The sequence below is a fragment of the Belonocnema kinseyi genome, chromosome 2, assembly GCF_010883055.1.
Source record: "Belonocnema kinseyi isolate 2016_QV_RU_SX_M_011 chromosome 2, B_treatae_v1, whole genome shotgun sequence".
NCBI classification, from domain to species: Eukaryota; Metazoa; Arthropoda; class Insecta; order Hymenoptera; family Cynipidae; genus Belonocnema; species Belonocnema kinseyi.
Window position 1 is genome coordinate 67,497,493 of NC_046658.1, and position 18,590 is coordinate 67,516,082.

Below are 18,590 nucleotides of genomic sequence, written 5' to 3' on the forward strand. Positions count from 1 at the left end.
ACGATGCTTAGAACTATGAAAAATTTTTATTGAAAAACTATGCGCTTTTCGGAAAATTTGTCAAGAATAAAAAGTTCTTGTAATCAGCCGAGAAATACGCCAGAATTTTGCCGGAGCGTTTGGAGCAAAATTTTGAATTTTGCAAAAATTATTCATATGCAAAATCCAAAATTTTGCTCAAAACGCTTCGAAAAAATTCAGGCGTATTCCTTTGCTGATTACAAGAACTCATGAATGTTTTCACAAAAATTTTGCCATTAAGACGCCATTTTGAAAATACTAAAACGAAAAATCGATCTTTGAACCATGGATTCTCAAAGTTTAAACATTTATTCCACCCGTTAGTGAGATTCCAGGTTAATTACTGACTCGAAAAGCTTTGGAAAATGGTTCACAAAAAAAAATAGGCACGAAAAATCACGTTTTTTTTGTTTAAACTGCATTTTGGGATACTAAGAAAATTTTTTGAGGAATTTCATTGGCACCGTCAGAAAGAGGAGATCTTAAGCAATAAAAATATATGTGTCACAATTTTTTCTAGTGTCGAATAGTCTTAGTTATTGGCCGTTGAAAAGCAGTGTACCGGTAGTGGCGTTTTGGCCGTTTAAGGGTTAAGGGGGTATCCCTATATAGATCGCGAAAAATCGAAGAAGACTTTGGTAATTTTTTGTAACAAATCTACACAATGTTTTGATCTCAAACTTGGACTGATATTTATTGACGTTTAATTACAATATACATTTTTTTAAATGCAAAATGTTAATAAACAAATCCGCCATGATGCGCGAAAGTTGACAAATTTTTTTCCCCTCTGGTTTTATGGGCAACGCCATCGGTCCTGTGCCTCTCTGAAACATTTCAGTCGACCAATCTACCTATTTTCAAAACATGGAAAAATTATTTCACAAAATGAGAGAAAAACAGTATTTTTTGAAATTTTTATTTTTCATTGTTTATGCAAATAAGTGGTAAAATAATTTTGCACAAAAACAAAAAGGTATATTGATTAGACAATTAAATTATCTTTAAAATGGCGTTCTTTCTTCTTCGATAAGTTGAAAATTCGCTGAGTTCTCGTGCCCATAAACTCGGATTACCGGAAAAATCTGTTTTCGAGATAAACGCGTTTAAAGTCCGAGCGCGCACCTACCTAACTGCTTCGCGCGCTAAAGGACGTTAGCGAAAATAGTCATAGAAGCTAAAACGCTCCGAATCTCGGTCTAAAATTTTAACAGAGTACTCTTGAAATGTTATACTTTCGATTTGTACAATAAAAAAAATCGATTTTTTCATCCATCTATATAGGGATACCACCTTAACCTTAAGTAATATTCATATGAAACCTTACATTCGTTTCAACTTACGTTCTCAAATTCCATCCCTGATGTAAAATTGGATTGCAGTTTATTTTGAGATTTCGAGGTTAAGAGCAATCTGGCAAGAGCAAACTGCTCGCTGGATTAACCCTAGAATGATCCACGTAGCTGGCTCTCCTCTAACCGTCCACCGGGGTTGTACGCTACCCCACACTTGTACCGTGGCACAATGCTTTCTATTTCTAGTATAAAAATTTTAAGGTAGTGCATTTTTTCGTTTTTGAATATAGAAAACAATTGTAATAATTTCTCAATAATATGACCGATTTAAAAAGAAGAATAGTCACACTTGAAGGGCATATAAGCTACTTTTGCCTTTTCTTAGATAAACATAATTATTTGAACATAAAAAGTAGAGGCAAATAGAGGAGTCAGATAAATAGTAAAAATCTTTAAAAAATATTAGTAAAATTGATCATTAAAATTTGTATTTATTATAAATAATCCAAATTTTTTATAAATACTCAAAAATGAGGAAATAATACTTACAATATGGCTATTCATTCTACAGCGGAGCAATTAGATAAATTACTGAGACAATTCTCGAACTTAAACCGTCCACTGGGGTAATGCGCTTCCCCAGGCGATATTCACTCATGCAAAACACAGATGATCTCGCTCTTTGGCTAAGGTCGATTGCTGAGTAGTAGAAGTGAATTAAGGTTAGGGTTCCGGACCAAACTGCACATGCCCTTAGTCAGAAGCGTACCTTGAACTTTGAATGGAGTAGCGTAAAACCCTGGTGGATCGTTCTAGGGTTAAAAACCCCAAGTCATATCATTCAAAAGTTGTAAGTTTGCATTCTTCTTTCCTACTTTAATGCTGGTAAGTGTTATTTCTACACAAATTTATGAGGAATTTTTTTTATGACAATTTACGAAAATGTACAACTCAAAAAACTTTACGAAAATTCTAGATTTTTTGTAATACAAAAAGGTGGAAAATACCAATCTCAAAAGTTTCTACCTTATCCTGACAAATTTGTCATTTTCCCTGGCCAACAAGTTTATCTTTCTACCAAAAAAGACATTTTCGTATTTTTTCACAGAAAAATATAATTTTTTTATCGATATTTGTATAAATACCACTTATTTACATTAAAGTGGGAAAGAAGAATGTAATATTACAACTTTTTAATGAAATCACTTCAGTTCTTTAATTCTGCGAACTGATCCCTCTTGCAAGCGACTGCTCCTAACCTCGAAATCTCAATAAACTGCCATTACATTTTACATCAGGGACACAACTTAATAATGTACATTTAAACGAACGCCATGCTTCATATGAATATTACTTAATGTTAACGTTCATACTTATAGAAAATAATACGTTTTAACGAAAAATACTAACTTAAGGGGAGGTTCTACACTTCAAGTTTAAAAAAATACTTTTTTTTGTTGCATTTTTTGAATCTGTATGTATCTAAAAATGTGCCACTAAAATGATTTCGTCGAAAACATATTCCTTCCCACGTTTTTGGGACCTCCAAAGTACCCATTTTCGGCCTTCTAATGCGTCTTTGTGCGACGCGGTCGAGCTGTCGCATTTCCAGGAACAGATTTTTTCGCAGGCGTGTTATTTAGTCTATTTTTGGCATGTTTTTAATTTTTGTGAATGTGTGTGTTTGAGCCTATGGTTACCATCCGAAATTCGATGGCTAGCCAGTGTCGTATCGAGTGTCGAGTCGAAAATACCTACGCGATTTCCCAAAAGTAACCTTTTTCGAGCTGGATGGTATGCCTTCTACTAGAAATATTTATCGAATTGACTCCATTTTTTTTATTTATTCAGTAAACATGCCTCTCTGATCGGCCGAGCATGATTTTCAACATTTTAATTAAATATTGCATTATTTAAACAAATTTGATGTAGATTTTTATTTGGTTTAACACATCGACGCGTTTACTAAATTTCTTTTAAAAATGAAGTAAGACTAATTCTTATTCGTAGCGGAACGATAGACTAATGCTTATTCGTCATGGAATTATAGACACTTTCTTAACAAGAACGGAACAATAGCCTATTATTCTTAGAACCCATCGGGTTTACCTAACTTACTTAATTGTTTTCCCACAAAAACGTTGTTGCAACTGTCTAATTAAGTCCTTTTTGGTTTTTATTCACAATATAAAATTTTATTGATGAAAAAAATACACTGTTAAAAACCTTATTTTAATTTATATTTATTACACATTTCTATATTAAATCTGAAACCTCGGGATACGAAACCGCCATTAAGAGACTATGTATATTAAATTTCATATACCGCATATATTCATCATTTATCAGAAGAGTAAGATATCTGCACTTTACACAAATTAAAAACAATTTTGGCAGTAATTTTCAATTATAAATAATAAAACGCAATATTTTCTCCTTGATAAATATAAATTACAGTGGTTTTTAAGTAGATAAGTTCAAATAAGCAAGTAACTAAGTAACCTAACCCTCAAGTACCTGTACTTACATTAAAATTCCAACATTCACAGCGAATTTTAGAAAGAAGTCCACCCTTGCGATGCACTTTCATTATAAGTAAGAATTCAGTCGAAAAATTTAAGGTTATTAATTTTTTTTAATTTGGCAAGATTTGTTGGCATCAAAGGACTTGGTGTTTTCCCGCACTTCGTTTTACCGACTTTAATATGAATGCATATTAATTTAACAACATAATGGTATATTAAAATTAATGTAAGATATATGAAAACGACTTCACTCACATGTATATTAAATTTCAAACAGATTTTGTACATTCTCATTCACGAGAGTGTAATGTAATCGTCCAAATTCTCGATCTCTGGTTTTTAACAGATCTTTACGTGTCCGCACTCACAGAATACAAAAATTATAAAATTTTATCGGTGTCTGTCAGTCTTTCTGTCTGTCTATACGTCTGTATGTATGGTTACCTGAATGTTGTAGCCACGCTAACTTTTGAAGGATTTGTCCAATCCAGTCAGCCTTTGATACACTTTTTATGGTTTCCAAAATGAAGGCTAAGTTCGTTAAACAGATATTTCCAACCAAACTTAAAAAATTTAGAGCATTTTCAAAATTAAATTTTTTTTCAAATTTGAAATTTTTTATCACAGTTTCTTATAGATGGGTAGAAGACTTGCAAATTATTTTAAATAAATTTTTTTATTTTTATGAAAATTAGAATGCACATTTGTCCTCACTATTTACGTTTCGATCTCTCCGAAATCAGTCCAAGCTTATTTGAAGGCAACCCACGACACTTCACTGAAAGCGAGAGTTTGGTGTAATTTAGGCAACAACAAAAAAACAAAGAGTTTATACATTTTTTTTGAATATTTGTTGGTTGAACAACGTTTGTCCTTTCATTTTTTTGTCTCATGTGTCGTTTTTCGAAAAATTTAATTTTTTTATTTTTAATGTTATTTTTAAATTTTTATCTGCTTACTTGTATTTATCATTTATTTATTTACTTTGTATAATTACTTGTATTATTAACACCTAGCTAAAAATTGGCGTTATTTTTTTAAATTAAGAGTTCTTATTCTGATCCCTCTAATAGCTTAATTGGAAAAGCACCTGACCGGAAATCAGAAGTTTTGTGGTTCGATTCCCAATGGAGTGAAGATGGAGTAGGATGTTTTTTTCAAGAAATAATTTTAATGCTATTTTTACGATCAAAAGAAAATCTACAAATCCTATCTAAAAATTATTAATAACAAGTTTGAAGATTCTTTTTAGTGGACAACTTTTACCTGTTATATTTTTTGGTACCTTGTGTTGTTTAGAACAAAAAAAATTTTATTTAGAATGTTAAATTTTTACGATCAAAATGAAAACTAAGCGTAATATCAACAAATTATTAACGACAAGTTTGGATGAGTTTTCACTCTTTTTTGGAAGAGTAACTTTTGTTTATTCATTTTTAGCATAGCTTGCATCGCTTGTCCTAAAAATTTATTTTTAGTTTTTTCGTTTGTCCAAATATTTAATTTCTTCTATTTTTTACGAATAGAACAAAAACTACGTGCCCTATAAAAAAGTGAATTCATAATAAATTTGTAGATGTTTTTTGGGTGCACAATTTTTGTTAATTCGTTTTTTTCGGATCATGCCTAAATTGACCGCAAAATGGAATTTTTTATTGTTTTTTGTGCGATCAAAATTTGAATTTTATGTTTTTCGAAAAAATTCAAAAAGCTCTTATGATAATCTTATAGGGCTTTAAAAACGCAACGTTTTTCTTCTTCAGACTTTTTTTCATATCATGCGCTGTGGCTTAAAATGTTTATTTTCGTTTACTTGTTTGGATTTTTAAAATGCAAAAACTGATGATTTTCTTTTTATCGAAAAAAAAATCGTATAAATAAATTGTTCAAGTTTTCGAGTACTATCAATAGTCGTACATAGAATTTTTTAATATTGAAAAAAAATAGTCAAACAATTTTTGAAAATGCTCTAACTTTTTGAATTTGTATCCAAAACAGCTAGTTAACGAACTCGATCTTTCCTTTTGGCTTCTAAATATGTGTGTGAAATTTGAACTTAATCCGATTATAGTCTTCTACAACAATGACGGCAACGACATACCATCGTAAATCCAGTTTTTTCGGATTCAGGCGGTCTCGAAATGTGGAGATTTAAAGAAATCGGCGATAGTCAGTTTTCAGATCAAAACAATACCTTTTCATCATGATGAGAATTTAATAAGCTTTTCCAAACACAGCTGCGTCGAGCATTTGGATCTTTATTAAAAAATATAGTTGTAAGACATCCCAGATACTTGTTTCTCACCACTGCCAGTCCCAAAAGCAGCACAATAAAAGCGTTTCACTGTAATTGAGTTTTCAAATAAAAAGCTACTTTTTGAAACGAAAATAAAAACGTCAAATTTTTACTTGACAAATTCATTAAGAAAACTAACTTTCAACCAGTTGAATTCAACAAAAAAAGAATTTTCTATCAATTCCGTTCGCATTCAAGCAAAAGAAACGAGAAATAGGGGAAGTTTCTTAAAAACAAGAAAAAATAATTCTTTTAAAAAGGGAAAACAGGGAAATAGAGAAAAGAATTTCCCAAGACTGCATTAAATAAGAAAATATAATATAAAAAAAGAGAAATCATATTAATTAATAGATGACAAGAAATATAAAAACACACAAGTAAATATATTTAAAAAGTAATATTGTAACCTAATAAATCGTTAAAGGAAATTAAAAAAATTGTTTACAGAAAACACATTAATTTACTCCTAACGACCTAATTTATTTTGACTTTATCTTGTAACATGGGAAAATTTTTTCTCGTATCTGCCAAGAAAATATATTGAGATTAACCAAGATAAGTGAAAGATATTATATCAAAAGCATAACTTTAGAAGCTGCCAATATGTTCAAAATAATCTTAGTATCAAACGTAGTCAGATATACCAATCTTCACTGCAAAGATTAATTAATATGATATTTCATATCAATGAAATTCGTGGCGATTACGCGTGCCTATTGTTCAGAGGCAGAAGCTTCTTTTATTTATTGTAGCCAGATAAAAACATTAGAACCTGAAAATCCAAAATATATGATTAGCGAATTAACGTTCTCTCTTATCATCATACCGAAAATTCTTATGTCACATCTTTCAGATAAACTCTTTGAAATTTGATAGTGAAGTATATTTTTTATCATATCCTAATTTCTAATAAAATTATAAAAATGTTGTTTTGATAACGTGCATTACCGACAGAAAGTTTAGGTATATATTTCCTTTGACTGTTTGAAAATTCATATGTACTTCGCTTCAAAGATGAATATCTGTGCAGAAACTGAATCTACGACTTTGAAAGTATAGAATCATTAAAAAAATTAGTAAATTTCGCGTCCGATTCGCCTTTGTTGTGATCATTTTGATTACGTAATGGAATTTTTTTCAGGAACACTTTTCTACATTTGGCAAAGGATTGAACACAAGGTTTCAAAATGTTCATTTTGCTAAAAAAAAACTTAAGTTTTAAACTATATATTTATGACTATACTATATACTACTATACTATATATTTTATTGTATTTTAAATCATACTAATTATAAAGTCGTAAATTTAGTTTTTTTCAAATTTACACGTCTTTGAAATGAATTTTCAAACAGTCGAAAGATGTATCCTAACTTTCTGTCGGTAAAAAAACCCGAGGCATTTATTCAAATTATGTTCTTCTAAACACATTAATTTTATTCATAATAGCGAATCAAATAACTGACGCAGATAAAAATATGTTTCCAGATGGAAATCTGTATTGATAATGTCGAATCTGCAAAAAATGCAATCAAAGGTGGCGCCTCTCGACTTGAAGTATGCAGTGCATTATCAGAAGGAGGTTTAACACCAACTCCTGGATTTTTATCCCTGATCAGAAAAATTTCCCCAATTAAAATTTATGCAATGATCAGAGTCAGAGCCGGAAATTTTGTTTATACTCGCGAAGAAATGGATGCAATGCTCATAGATATTGAAGCTCTAAAAAATCTAAAAACAGACGGTTTCGTTTTTGGCGCCCTTACAGAGGAAGGAGAGATCCATGTCGATTTTTGCAAAGAAATTATCACTGCTGCAAGACCATTTCCTGTCACTTATCATCGAGCTTTCGACCAAGTTAACGAACCTCTAAAATCTCTAGAAACATTATGCGAAGTTGGATTCGAGAGGGTTTTAACTTCTGGCCAGAGATTGTCAGCTTTAGAAGGAATTTCTTTAATCAAAAAACTAATCGAACTAGCTCAAGCAAGAATTATAATCATGCCTGGTGCTGGAATCACTAAGGATAATTTAAAAGCTATTAAAGAAAAATCTGGTGCTAAGGAATTTCATGCCTCAGCGAAAAGGGCAAAAAAATTTCTCAAACGCTCAACTGATGTCAAAATTGGAAGTGGGACTGACTTTTGTGTCATGGTAACTGATGAAGAATTGGTGAGAGAACTGGTCAATATTCTGAAAGAAAATAGATGACAATCTGAGATTTTTATGAATTTGTACCAATAAAGAACTTTTTTACACATTAAACATGTGAATATTATTAATTAGGTTTCTTAATTGCGACTCCTATTTATCAGTCATAATTTGATATGGCCTACTTAATAAGTTCATCATCTCTCAGGATTTTATCTAATACGCTTTGTTAAATCGAGCAAAGTTTGATGGCGATTCAACGATAAATTTGTACCAAAGATTGACATTAAAAACTATTGATTGATATGCGCGATGAATTATAAGGCACGTTTAAACTTACACGCAGGTTTAAATATTATATTTTATGATTTGAATTCGTACACAGAAAAAACCTTTGATTTTGACGAAAGTCGGAATTTATATAGGGTAGGAGGGTGGGAGGGGGGGGGGGGTGCCAACCAGTGGGGAAAAGGTGATTTTCCTTATATCATGGCAATTATTTAACAATTTTAGTTCTACTTTGCATTAAATAAATCTATTTTGTCAGAGAGATAGTGTTACTTACTAAAATCTTGAAAATTGACGTTGTAAGAAAAAAATTATACAGAAAACAGTTTGTACCACGAAAGAATGGAAGTTTCGCTAACAGAAATATAAAGTTTTCAACTTTATTGACAATACTTGCAGTATAAAAATTTGATATTTTGACAGATAAAACAATATCACGCAATTGAATTATATTAATTAGACGTAATTCAAGCCCAATATATATTAAATCTCATAGATAAGTGAGGCTTGGTCAGGGGGGCAGACACGACGAAAATAATATTGACAAGTGCTTAGGTGAAACCATGGACATAGGAAACAAGGGACTTTGCATGCTATTGCGGGGGTGATGCAATGAGGGGGGAGGTCCGCCACCTTTTGATGTCCCGCGACAAACATGGCAGCGCTCACATGTTTATATTTTCATGCACAGTTTGTCGGCAATAATGCCCGTGCGCATAATCAAATGGCACATCGTAAGATGGTGGCTCTCCCCACTCATGGAATTCTCCCCCCTCCCGTGGATTCAACCCCGCTCGCCAAGTTAGGATGGCATGCCTAGTCCCGTGTTTCCTATGTCCATGGGTGAAACACGTGTCACAAGTTTCGTCGATAAATGATCGGCAATGTAGAACAGCAGCTTATCTTGTGTACTACATATAAGAAACCATGGACCATGGATATAGGTAACACGGGACTAGGCATGCCATCCTAACTTGGGCGAGCGGGGTTGAATCCACAGGAGGCGGGAGAATTCCATGAGTGGAGAGAGCCGCCACCTACGATGTGCCATTTGATTATGCGCACGAGCATTTTTGGCGACAAACTGTGCATGAAAATATAAACATGTGCGCGCTGCCTTGTTTTTTTGCGGGACATCAAAAGGTGGCGGACCTACCCTCTCATTGCATCACCCCCGCAATGGCATGCCTAGTCCCTTGTTTCCTATGTCCATGATAATAATAATATTTAATAGTTTCTTCCATGGACATAGGAATTAAGGGACTAGGCATGCCATTGCGGGGGTGATACAATGAGAGGGGAGGTCCGCCACCTTTTGATATCCCGCGACAAACATGGCAGCGCTCACATTTTTATATTTTAATGCACAGTTTGTCGGCAAAAATGCTCGTGTGCATAATCAAATGGCACATCGTAGGTGGCGGCTCTCTCCACTCATGGAATTCTCCCGCCTCCTGTGGATTCAACCCCGCTCGACCAAGTTAGGATGGCATGCCTAGTCCCGTGTTTCCTATGTGCATGATTATTATCAATCCGGTCTGTATGCAGTTTTCTTGTATTGGTACAATAGAAACATTGCGTAAATTCCGTTTCTAGTAGAATGTCAACGAATAAGAGGTTATATTACAGCCATCTGTATTTTTATTCAAAATAACTTAGTCTTCTTGTTGGATATCTTTAAAGGCAATTTTTCCAGTACATAAAATACCACAGAAGCAAACCAGCATATTTTCTTATCTTTAAATGTTTTGATTTTCACAAAAAGCTGCAGACGGCTTTGCCCTCAGGTGAGGGGCAAAGCCGACGAAATACAGCACTGATATAAAATATGATATAAAAATATGATATAGAATTATGTAGAACTCGAAATGAAAAATTTCTTTGAATTAGTAACTGAGAGCCTATATGTTTAAATTATTATTAATAATTATTATTTTTTCCTAATTAAAAAGTTAAATGAAAGCTAAAAATTTAGGAAACTATCGAAACTATCGAGCATTCATATATGAGAAGATAGTAAAGTTATATTAGGTACGTCATATATCCCTCAACTTTCAAACTGCGAAAATGAGGTTTAATTTTTAACCATAATATACTCTACTAAAACGTCAAAAAAAAAACGTTGTTAATATGAGATTTAGAAAATTCATTTTTTCTCAGAGACATAGTACGATATGTCCACTTAATATTTATAATTAAATTCTTAAGTGAAAAGTTTAACAAACCTATAGTTTACAATATTCGGTCGTATTTCATACCTCGAATTAAATAACTTATTCACAAATTAATTGACTTTCGAGTAATATTCCGATAGTCAATGTTAAGGTTAAACTTGTTTTTGAAAATCGTTATCTCTTAAATTGAACTTAGATTAGCTTTATAAAATGTGTATTACGCAGTTGGCATTTTTTCACTTGTAGCAATGCAAAAAAGAACATGACGTGATATACTTCTAACTTTTAATTAGCGTCATTATTTTATTTAATAATTGTAACAACTGTGGGAATGAATTTCGCCGAAAAATGTATTAAAAAACAAGGTTAACACTTACTGAGCCTAACAATAACAATAGTTCAAAAATTGTTTGAAAGTGGCCATGGCGTATTATAGTTCTAGGGCGTAGAGTTATAAACGATAATAATTAGTTTAAGCAAATGTGTTTATCAAATTGTATTAATTACTACCTCGATCTAATTGAAGTGCATAAAAAGTGGAAAATTTAATAAGAAACGGCAAATGTGTAACATTGATATAGGAAAAGATAGTTATACGCAATAATAACTGGTTTAAACAATTATTTTCGTTAATTTTTATAAATCATTAACATTCTAGTCTTATGCGAACAGTAGACGAAAAGTTCCAAATTTCATTATGAATTATGAATGCTCCAGTCGAAGTGAATTGCAGACAAAATGATAATAATTTCAGAAAACACCGCCACTTACTAAAATTATTCAGAAATAATTTTACTAAAAATAATAATAAATTGTTCAAAAAATTATATTTTTTAACTTGAATTAATTATTACCTCAATCTAATTGAAAAGTACAAAATTTCAGAAAAACCGCCACTTTATAGCACTATTCTAAGAGAATATTATTATAAATTTAAAAATTGTTTAAATAACTATTTCTGTTGTAATAAATTGATTATTGCCTCGATTTAACTGAAAAGCTGAAAATAAGTTGGAGAATTCGGAAAAAGCCTTGGTAGAAACAATTTGTATTCTTAAAGCCGCAAAAAAAAATTAGCCCTAATAACTCGCAAAACCCAAATTTTCACTCATATGGATTGTTTGGGACCCTGTGAAAGAGACTTATGGGAGTAATGTTTAAAAAGTAATTATTGATTTGTATTCAATAGCTAATTGTGAAGAGGAAAGACGGGTTTCACTTTGATTCTGAATAAAAATTACAAAAAAGATTCTTTTCCTATGGAAAATAAGTGTTAAACTGCATGGGGTTTGCGGAACCTGGAAGTATAATTTTTTTTCAACAAAAAAAATTCAATTATTTTTTTATGGAATCAAACAAATTTGGAGGCGATATGAATGAAAATTCAAGAGAGTGAAATGCAAGGTGAAATGTGGACCACCCTGCTGAACCTCCTGCGGTGAAAGACATTTTTCAATTCCATTTTGTTGAAAGTAAGCCACCTTGTGATCTAACTCTGTTATGAAAACAGGTATTATTATTTATTGACCGAAGCTGACTTTGAAGCGTTGTCATACTGATTGTATGTATGGTTTCAATTTGCAAAAATTCGACGACGCTATTTAATATATAGAAAATAGATTCTGATTGTGTTTTTTAAATGAAAAGTATTTTAAGGTGTATAAAAAAACTCAAAATCCTATTCAAATTTTAGTCTGGAGTTAATGTTAGAGTCATTCTGACCCTGCGTAAGTGATTAGGGTTAAACGTCTAACCACGTATGCGTCGCATTTCAGAATGACGGAACGCACCCAAGACAGATTGTGGATTAAATTTTGCCAAAAACTTTGAGTACTGATATTTGGAAACCATCGCTATGATTCGGAAAGTGCATTTTAATGAGTCTAAGTGTGATACTTAAAATAAAGAGTGGTTTAGACGATTCAAAAGTTGTGGTACTTCAGTGAAAAGCGACCCCTGCTCTGACATGCCCGCAACTGCCAAATCAAAGCAATGCTCACTGCTTTCTTCAGCCATGAATGGGTTTTACAGTTGTACACCATGAATACGTTGCAAAAGGTCGAACAGTAAACAAAGAGTATTATACCAAGAAATTCTGAAGCGATTAAGTGACGCAGTAAGAAAACGGCTTGATTTTTGGAAAAGTGGCGATTGGGTCCTTCATCACGACAACGCACCTGTCCATTCACGGCAGCTTATTCGGCTTATTATTATAGTAAAATTGTGACAGCCCCCATACAGACCTGACCTGGGTCCCTGTGATTTCTGGATATTTTCCAAACTGAAGGATCCTCTGAAAGGAAGAAGATTTCAACAGTTAGAGGAAGTAAAACAGAATGCGACGAAGGAGCTGTTAGCTATTCCGAAAGGTGAACTTAAGGAGTTCTTTTTAAAGTGGAAGAATCGCTGGAAGAAGGTTCTAAGGGTTCTAAGGCTCCTAAAGGGGAGTACTTTGGCGAGGGGGTATAATCGCCATTTACTAGAAGTAATACTCTTACTCTGGGTACAATTACAAGGTCGGATACTTTCCGGGCAGAGCTAGTAGATTCCAGTGAGTCAAAATTTCTCTTTCTAGAACGTTGTTTGAGCCGGTAATTCGTTGACTACATTAAAAGTTGTCAATGAGGTTGTTATTGCAAATGTTTAATTGTCAACGTAGTTGTTAATATTGTTTTCACAATTTTTATAAAATATTTGTATCTAGAAAGTTTGACTCTTTTTTATGTACGCAAAGATTTTATTATTAATTTTAATATTTTGAAATGTTTCTTAATAACACGTATTTAAAGTCGCAACTATTTTTCAATCGTTTTCAAGAATTTAATAACCCTTGCAGATTAAAATAAATTAATTGTGTAAACTAATGTTTATATCTAATTAGTTTTGATATGCTAACAATGAGATTAGATGAAATTAGACCTATTTTAGTATATTACGAATCCAATTATTGCGTTTATAACTGCTACGTAAAATACTTGTTGTAACAGTAAATTTCTGGGTGCTTCTTAGAAAATGTATTTGATAAACAATAGGCATTACTCTATTTTTCTTGTTGAATTTTACTTACAATTTCAAAATCTACCAAATATTGACATAAAGGGGCGAAAATTGTATAATTTCGTAATTGTGAAATGAGCGCATGCTGGCGTGCGTCTCCCCTACTTCGCGATGATCGAGGTCGTTACCAGGATGGCGCTAAGAAAACTTCCCAAGTTGTAGCAATACGTCTAGTCTAGTATATAACTTCAAACACAGAACAGAGCTTCTCAGTACAAGCTCGTCATTTGTTAGGAGCGAATAGGAATCTTTCATCATGCCAGTTCAAAAGAAGACTCCTGACTTTGCCGAACTTAACGAACTTGCTTCAGAACGGGTAAGAAGAAATAATTATAATCATATACTTTAAAAGCCTTCGTTGAAAAATGAATAGTCTAAAAGAAAATAGCAATTTCGAGTTGACAAATACACCATTAGTGAGCCACTTACGATTATAGTTGTATTCAAAGCAGTATAAAAAGTGATTGATGAGTTAGATTAAGATAAAATGCATTTATTTGCATTTTAGACATTTTAGAGCTGCCAATTTACCCATTAAATTAAAAAAAAAGAGAATCCAACTACTGAAGGGTGGCTTACTGTTTGGTTTTAATACCATATTTTCATTGTTTTCAGCTTTCCTCAATGAGGCTATATAAAATATTGCGTAAAGTTCACTAAATTAAAGTGATGTGGAATAGTGTGATTTCTTTTTGTTTTGTTTTTGGCACTGACTATTATAACGTCGAAGTTTGAAATATGAGATCAGTATTTTGACTTTTGTTTCATAAGCGTCTTTAACTATAATACCATAAAAAAGTGTATTTCATGCTATTATAGTAATCCAGTTGAAAAATATTGTCTGAACTGTTAAATTCATTAATAATAAACAATATTGCCCGTGACATTTCTCAGCGGCTCTTTTGGTTCTAACCCTAACAATAATAATAATAATAATAAATAACTATTATTATGTCCTTGCTGTTAGTGATACTTCTTTGTATAACTGAGCAAGGAGATTCTAAAAATAACATTTGGTGCTTCTCGTATTCAAACTCATATTTAAAATTTTTATTGCTTTGTATCAGTTCAAAATATTTTTACCAAAAAATTGAGAATTTAACAGAAAATTCCCAATACCCATGGTTTTCAAGATTTTCGTTAATTTTTGTATTTGATAGAAATTCAGTACGTGCAGCCAAAAATACAAAACATTTTAAAATAATGTTTTGACAAGTCGTATTTGTTTATTTATTACTTCTAATTACGAACTAAAAATTTCATGTGCGTAAAAAGTAATTTGAAGCTATTAAAGTTAACCTTTCAATTGTTCAAATCTGCCAAAAACTGACAGATTTACTTTTATATGCTGTAAATATTAAATTCGATGGAATTCAAACTTTTAAAAAGTATAAAATACTTTCGCAGAAATTTGAACCCTAAACAACTTTGTACACCTTATACGTACCATTTTCTTAGAGGTTTACGCAAAAATAAAGACTTTTTACTTTTTGACAACAAAATTAGTTCTTGCTGAAAAAATGCTTAAACTAAGCATTTGGTAAAAATATAGTGCGATAGATCCGGGATTCTCCCATTATTATATAATCGTATTAATCTCTATTATCAACATAGAATTCAAAAATGTCAATCAGAAAAAAATCATCTAAAGAAAAACTGATGTTACATTAAGGGCATGTGATACTTATAAAATTATCGATTTTACCAGTGCTAGATTCCCTCGACTTTTTTCTTTCAATAATAAATATTTTGTCATACAAATTTGGGATATGATAGCGAACAAGCTAACGGACGTCTCCGGACTCTTTTTTTGTGGGTTAATTCGAAAAAAGGTAATTTGGCTAAATTTGATGCGCGTGTGTAATTTGAGGTTATGTGTGTTACAGCATCGGTACGGCAGAGACCTGCATTATCGGAATGACATTGGCATAAAATTCTTATTCAGCACAATGCGTTTTTTTTGTTATTATCCCTAAAAAAAGAGACCGGGGACCTCCGTTACAATATTTTATAGCATCTCCGAATTCAGTTTTTAAAAAATTTCATTTTTGTGACGAAAAAAGCCGAGGGAATTGAGCTTGATTTACCACACGACGAAGTATCACATGTCCTTTACTAAAAATTAATTCTATAATAATAATTTCGATACTCTCTTATGAAATGTAAATTCACATAAATTAGCTTTTAAGAAGAAAATTAACAAACTATTATTTATATTTGTTAAATATTTTATTTAAAATTATATCAAGTTGCAATTTTCCCTGGAGAAATACTTTACTTTATTTGATAAATAATAAGCAATAAACAAATCCGACAATACTCAATCAACATCTAAGAAAAAGTATTTTTTCGCAGTTGAATTTTTGTACACTGATTAGTATAATGTGATTTACCGTAACGTTAGCCATAAACAAGTCCCAAACGAGATCAAATCAATTCGACTCTTATATAATTAGTTAGATTATAATGAAAGAATGAATTTACAATCCAGTTTATTGGAAATAATAATAATATATTGAAATTTTAAAATATTTATAATGATATTTGTTAGGCTATTATATTATTTATATTACTTTTCTTTATTGAAAAATATAGCATCAGGAAAATTTATCTATAACTTTCGCCAAAATTTTATATAATTAATCAAGAATTTACAAAGTGTACACTTATCAACACATTCACGTAATCTAATGTAGATATTTTTGTAAATTTGACAGAAAAAATTCTGTTTTCACTTTTTTTATAGTTATATTTTTCCACGTCCTTTCAATCGCTGAATGTTATAAACTTGCACAAAAGACATAAGCTTTTTCAAATACCTACCGCCAATTAAAAAGACAAAAAAAAAATTAAGAGGAAAAACCTACAGGAAAATGTTCAGCTGTATCGCAGTAATCGATTTTCCATATCAAAGTGGCTTCTGCAAATTGCTGAATTTCATACCTATTAATAGAAAATTTATTTTCCTAAATAAAAATGCTAAAATTGATATGTTTAATAATGAATGACGTGTGTATCATCCATTTAAAGTGTGAATCATTGAGGAAAAATTATCATATTGAGATAGTGCGCTAAAGACGATGAGCTTATACTGAATTGCAACACTGGAAAATGAAAAACGGAATTAAAAATTGTAAACAAATAGTAGATAATTCCAGAAGAGCGCGCGTACGGCGCGTGTACGATGTACACCCTTTATCTGAGATTATGGGACTTCAGAAGTAGAATGAAAAAAAAACGGAATGTTAAAAAAATGCCTTGAATATATATGACTCAATGAATTTTAAACTAATCTAAACTCCGGTTCTTAGTTCAAAATTCATGATATAAAAGATTACACTCTAAAACTTTAATATTTAATTCTTTAATCTTTCATCAAAAAAATATTTATACTTTCCTATACTTTATATTAATTTATTTGACATAAAAGAGAATTTCTCTTATTTGAATAAATGAATAGAAATTTTACATTTTAATATAATATTTTATAATATTCGTAATCTATAATGTTAATAAAATTTCGAAGTTTCAAATAAATTATGTTTTGAGAATTACCTCATGATTATTGATTATATCATTTCTCTTAAGAGAACTGATAGCTTGAGCATTTAGTGCGTCTGACGTTTGAAAGGCATATGATTTGAAATATTTCATTCTGGAATCTTACACAGACAATACGTAATCATGTGTACATCGAATTGACTCGTGCCACTGAAAGCCACGCGCGATAACAAATTAGCTACTTTATATACATGTATATGACTAATCAATATTGAATTAACTGATTAAAAGGAGAATTCTGTCTCGAACTGGTTTAATCTTAACCGAATTCAAAAGTTTATCGCCGCTGTTTAACATTTCGACCTTAATATGTATCTACTTAAAAAAAAAACATATTCTTATGGAGAATCTAGTCCAAACATCCGCTTTTACCATTGCAAAATTAAATTCTGTAAATATATAAATTAAACATTTAAAAAACAAATGACTCTTTTAGTATTCTAATACATATTTTGTTCTATTATACCTGTTTCTTCTTCTGATTTTCTAACTACCCGTACCGAGAAATATCCAGGTAATCGTACCGAAAAAATCGATCTAATACTGGTACTGAAATTTCGGTACATGATAGATACAGCGAATTAAAAATGATTTAGTATTCACGTCCACATTTGGAATTGTTAAGAAGCTGAATTTATCTTTTGGTACTTAGGATATATCTGCAAACTAAAGCGGAAATTCCACGACTTATTGTACACAGCACACATACAAACTGTGGAAATATTTCAAAGTACAAAGCTGAAACACTGTCCTGAGAATACCGGATCACTGATAACTAAAGTGAAATGCGGACTTTGTAATTTAGTGCTCCAGCATTTTCCATTCCGATACGTAAACGCTTATGCTAAAACGCATTATTGAGAAATATCGTTAAGCCCAGCAATCCGCAATATTTTGTTATCTGCCTTTGTTGGTTTTTCGTCATTAGATGACAGATATTAATTTCCTAAGTAATCTGTTGGCACTTCCTAGTATTAGGTAATTTCCCGTAGGACTAATCGGTAATGCATATCGCAAGGACTCGTATTACGGAGAGGAGCGCACACTCCCTCCGCCACCGGGGTAGCGACGGGCTATTTTCTTAAAAAAATACGCTTTTTTTTTATTTTTACTTAAAATTATGAATTGTTTAGTATTATTTTCAGTAAAATCTACATTTTCCAATTCATCTCACTCAAACCCACACTCCACCCACCCAACCTCTTGGGTAACCCCCCCCCCCCC

The 18,590-nt window shown here is 31.7% G+C and overlaps 2 protein-coding genes across 2 annotated transcripts in view; both read left to right on the forward strand.

The window, feature by feature from the left end:
• LOC117167397 (copper homeostasis protein cutC homolog) overlaps positions 1-8,400 on the forward strand; it is an 11,776-nt gene extending 3,376 nt beyond the window's left edge. The window contains exon 2 of the mRNA XM_033352291.1: positions 7,624-8,400. Within this exon, the coding sequence (XP_033208182.1) occupies positions 7,624-8,346 (723 nt within the window). The 3' untranslated portion in view covers positions 8,347-8,400. The remainder of the gene's footprint in view (positions 1-7,623) is intronic.
• Positions 8,401-13,973: 5,573 nt separating this feature from the next.
• Positions 13,974-18,590, forward strand: part of LOC117166861 (allantoicase-like) — a 9,235-nt gene continuing 4,618 nt past the window's right edge. The window contains exon 1 of the mRNA XM_033351236.1: positions 13,974-14,121. Within this exon, the coding sequence (XP_033207127.1) occupies positions 14,062-14,121 (60 nt within the window). The 5' untranslated portion in view covers positions 13,974-14,061. The remainder of the gene's footprint in view (positions 14,122-18,590) is intronic.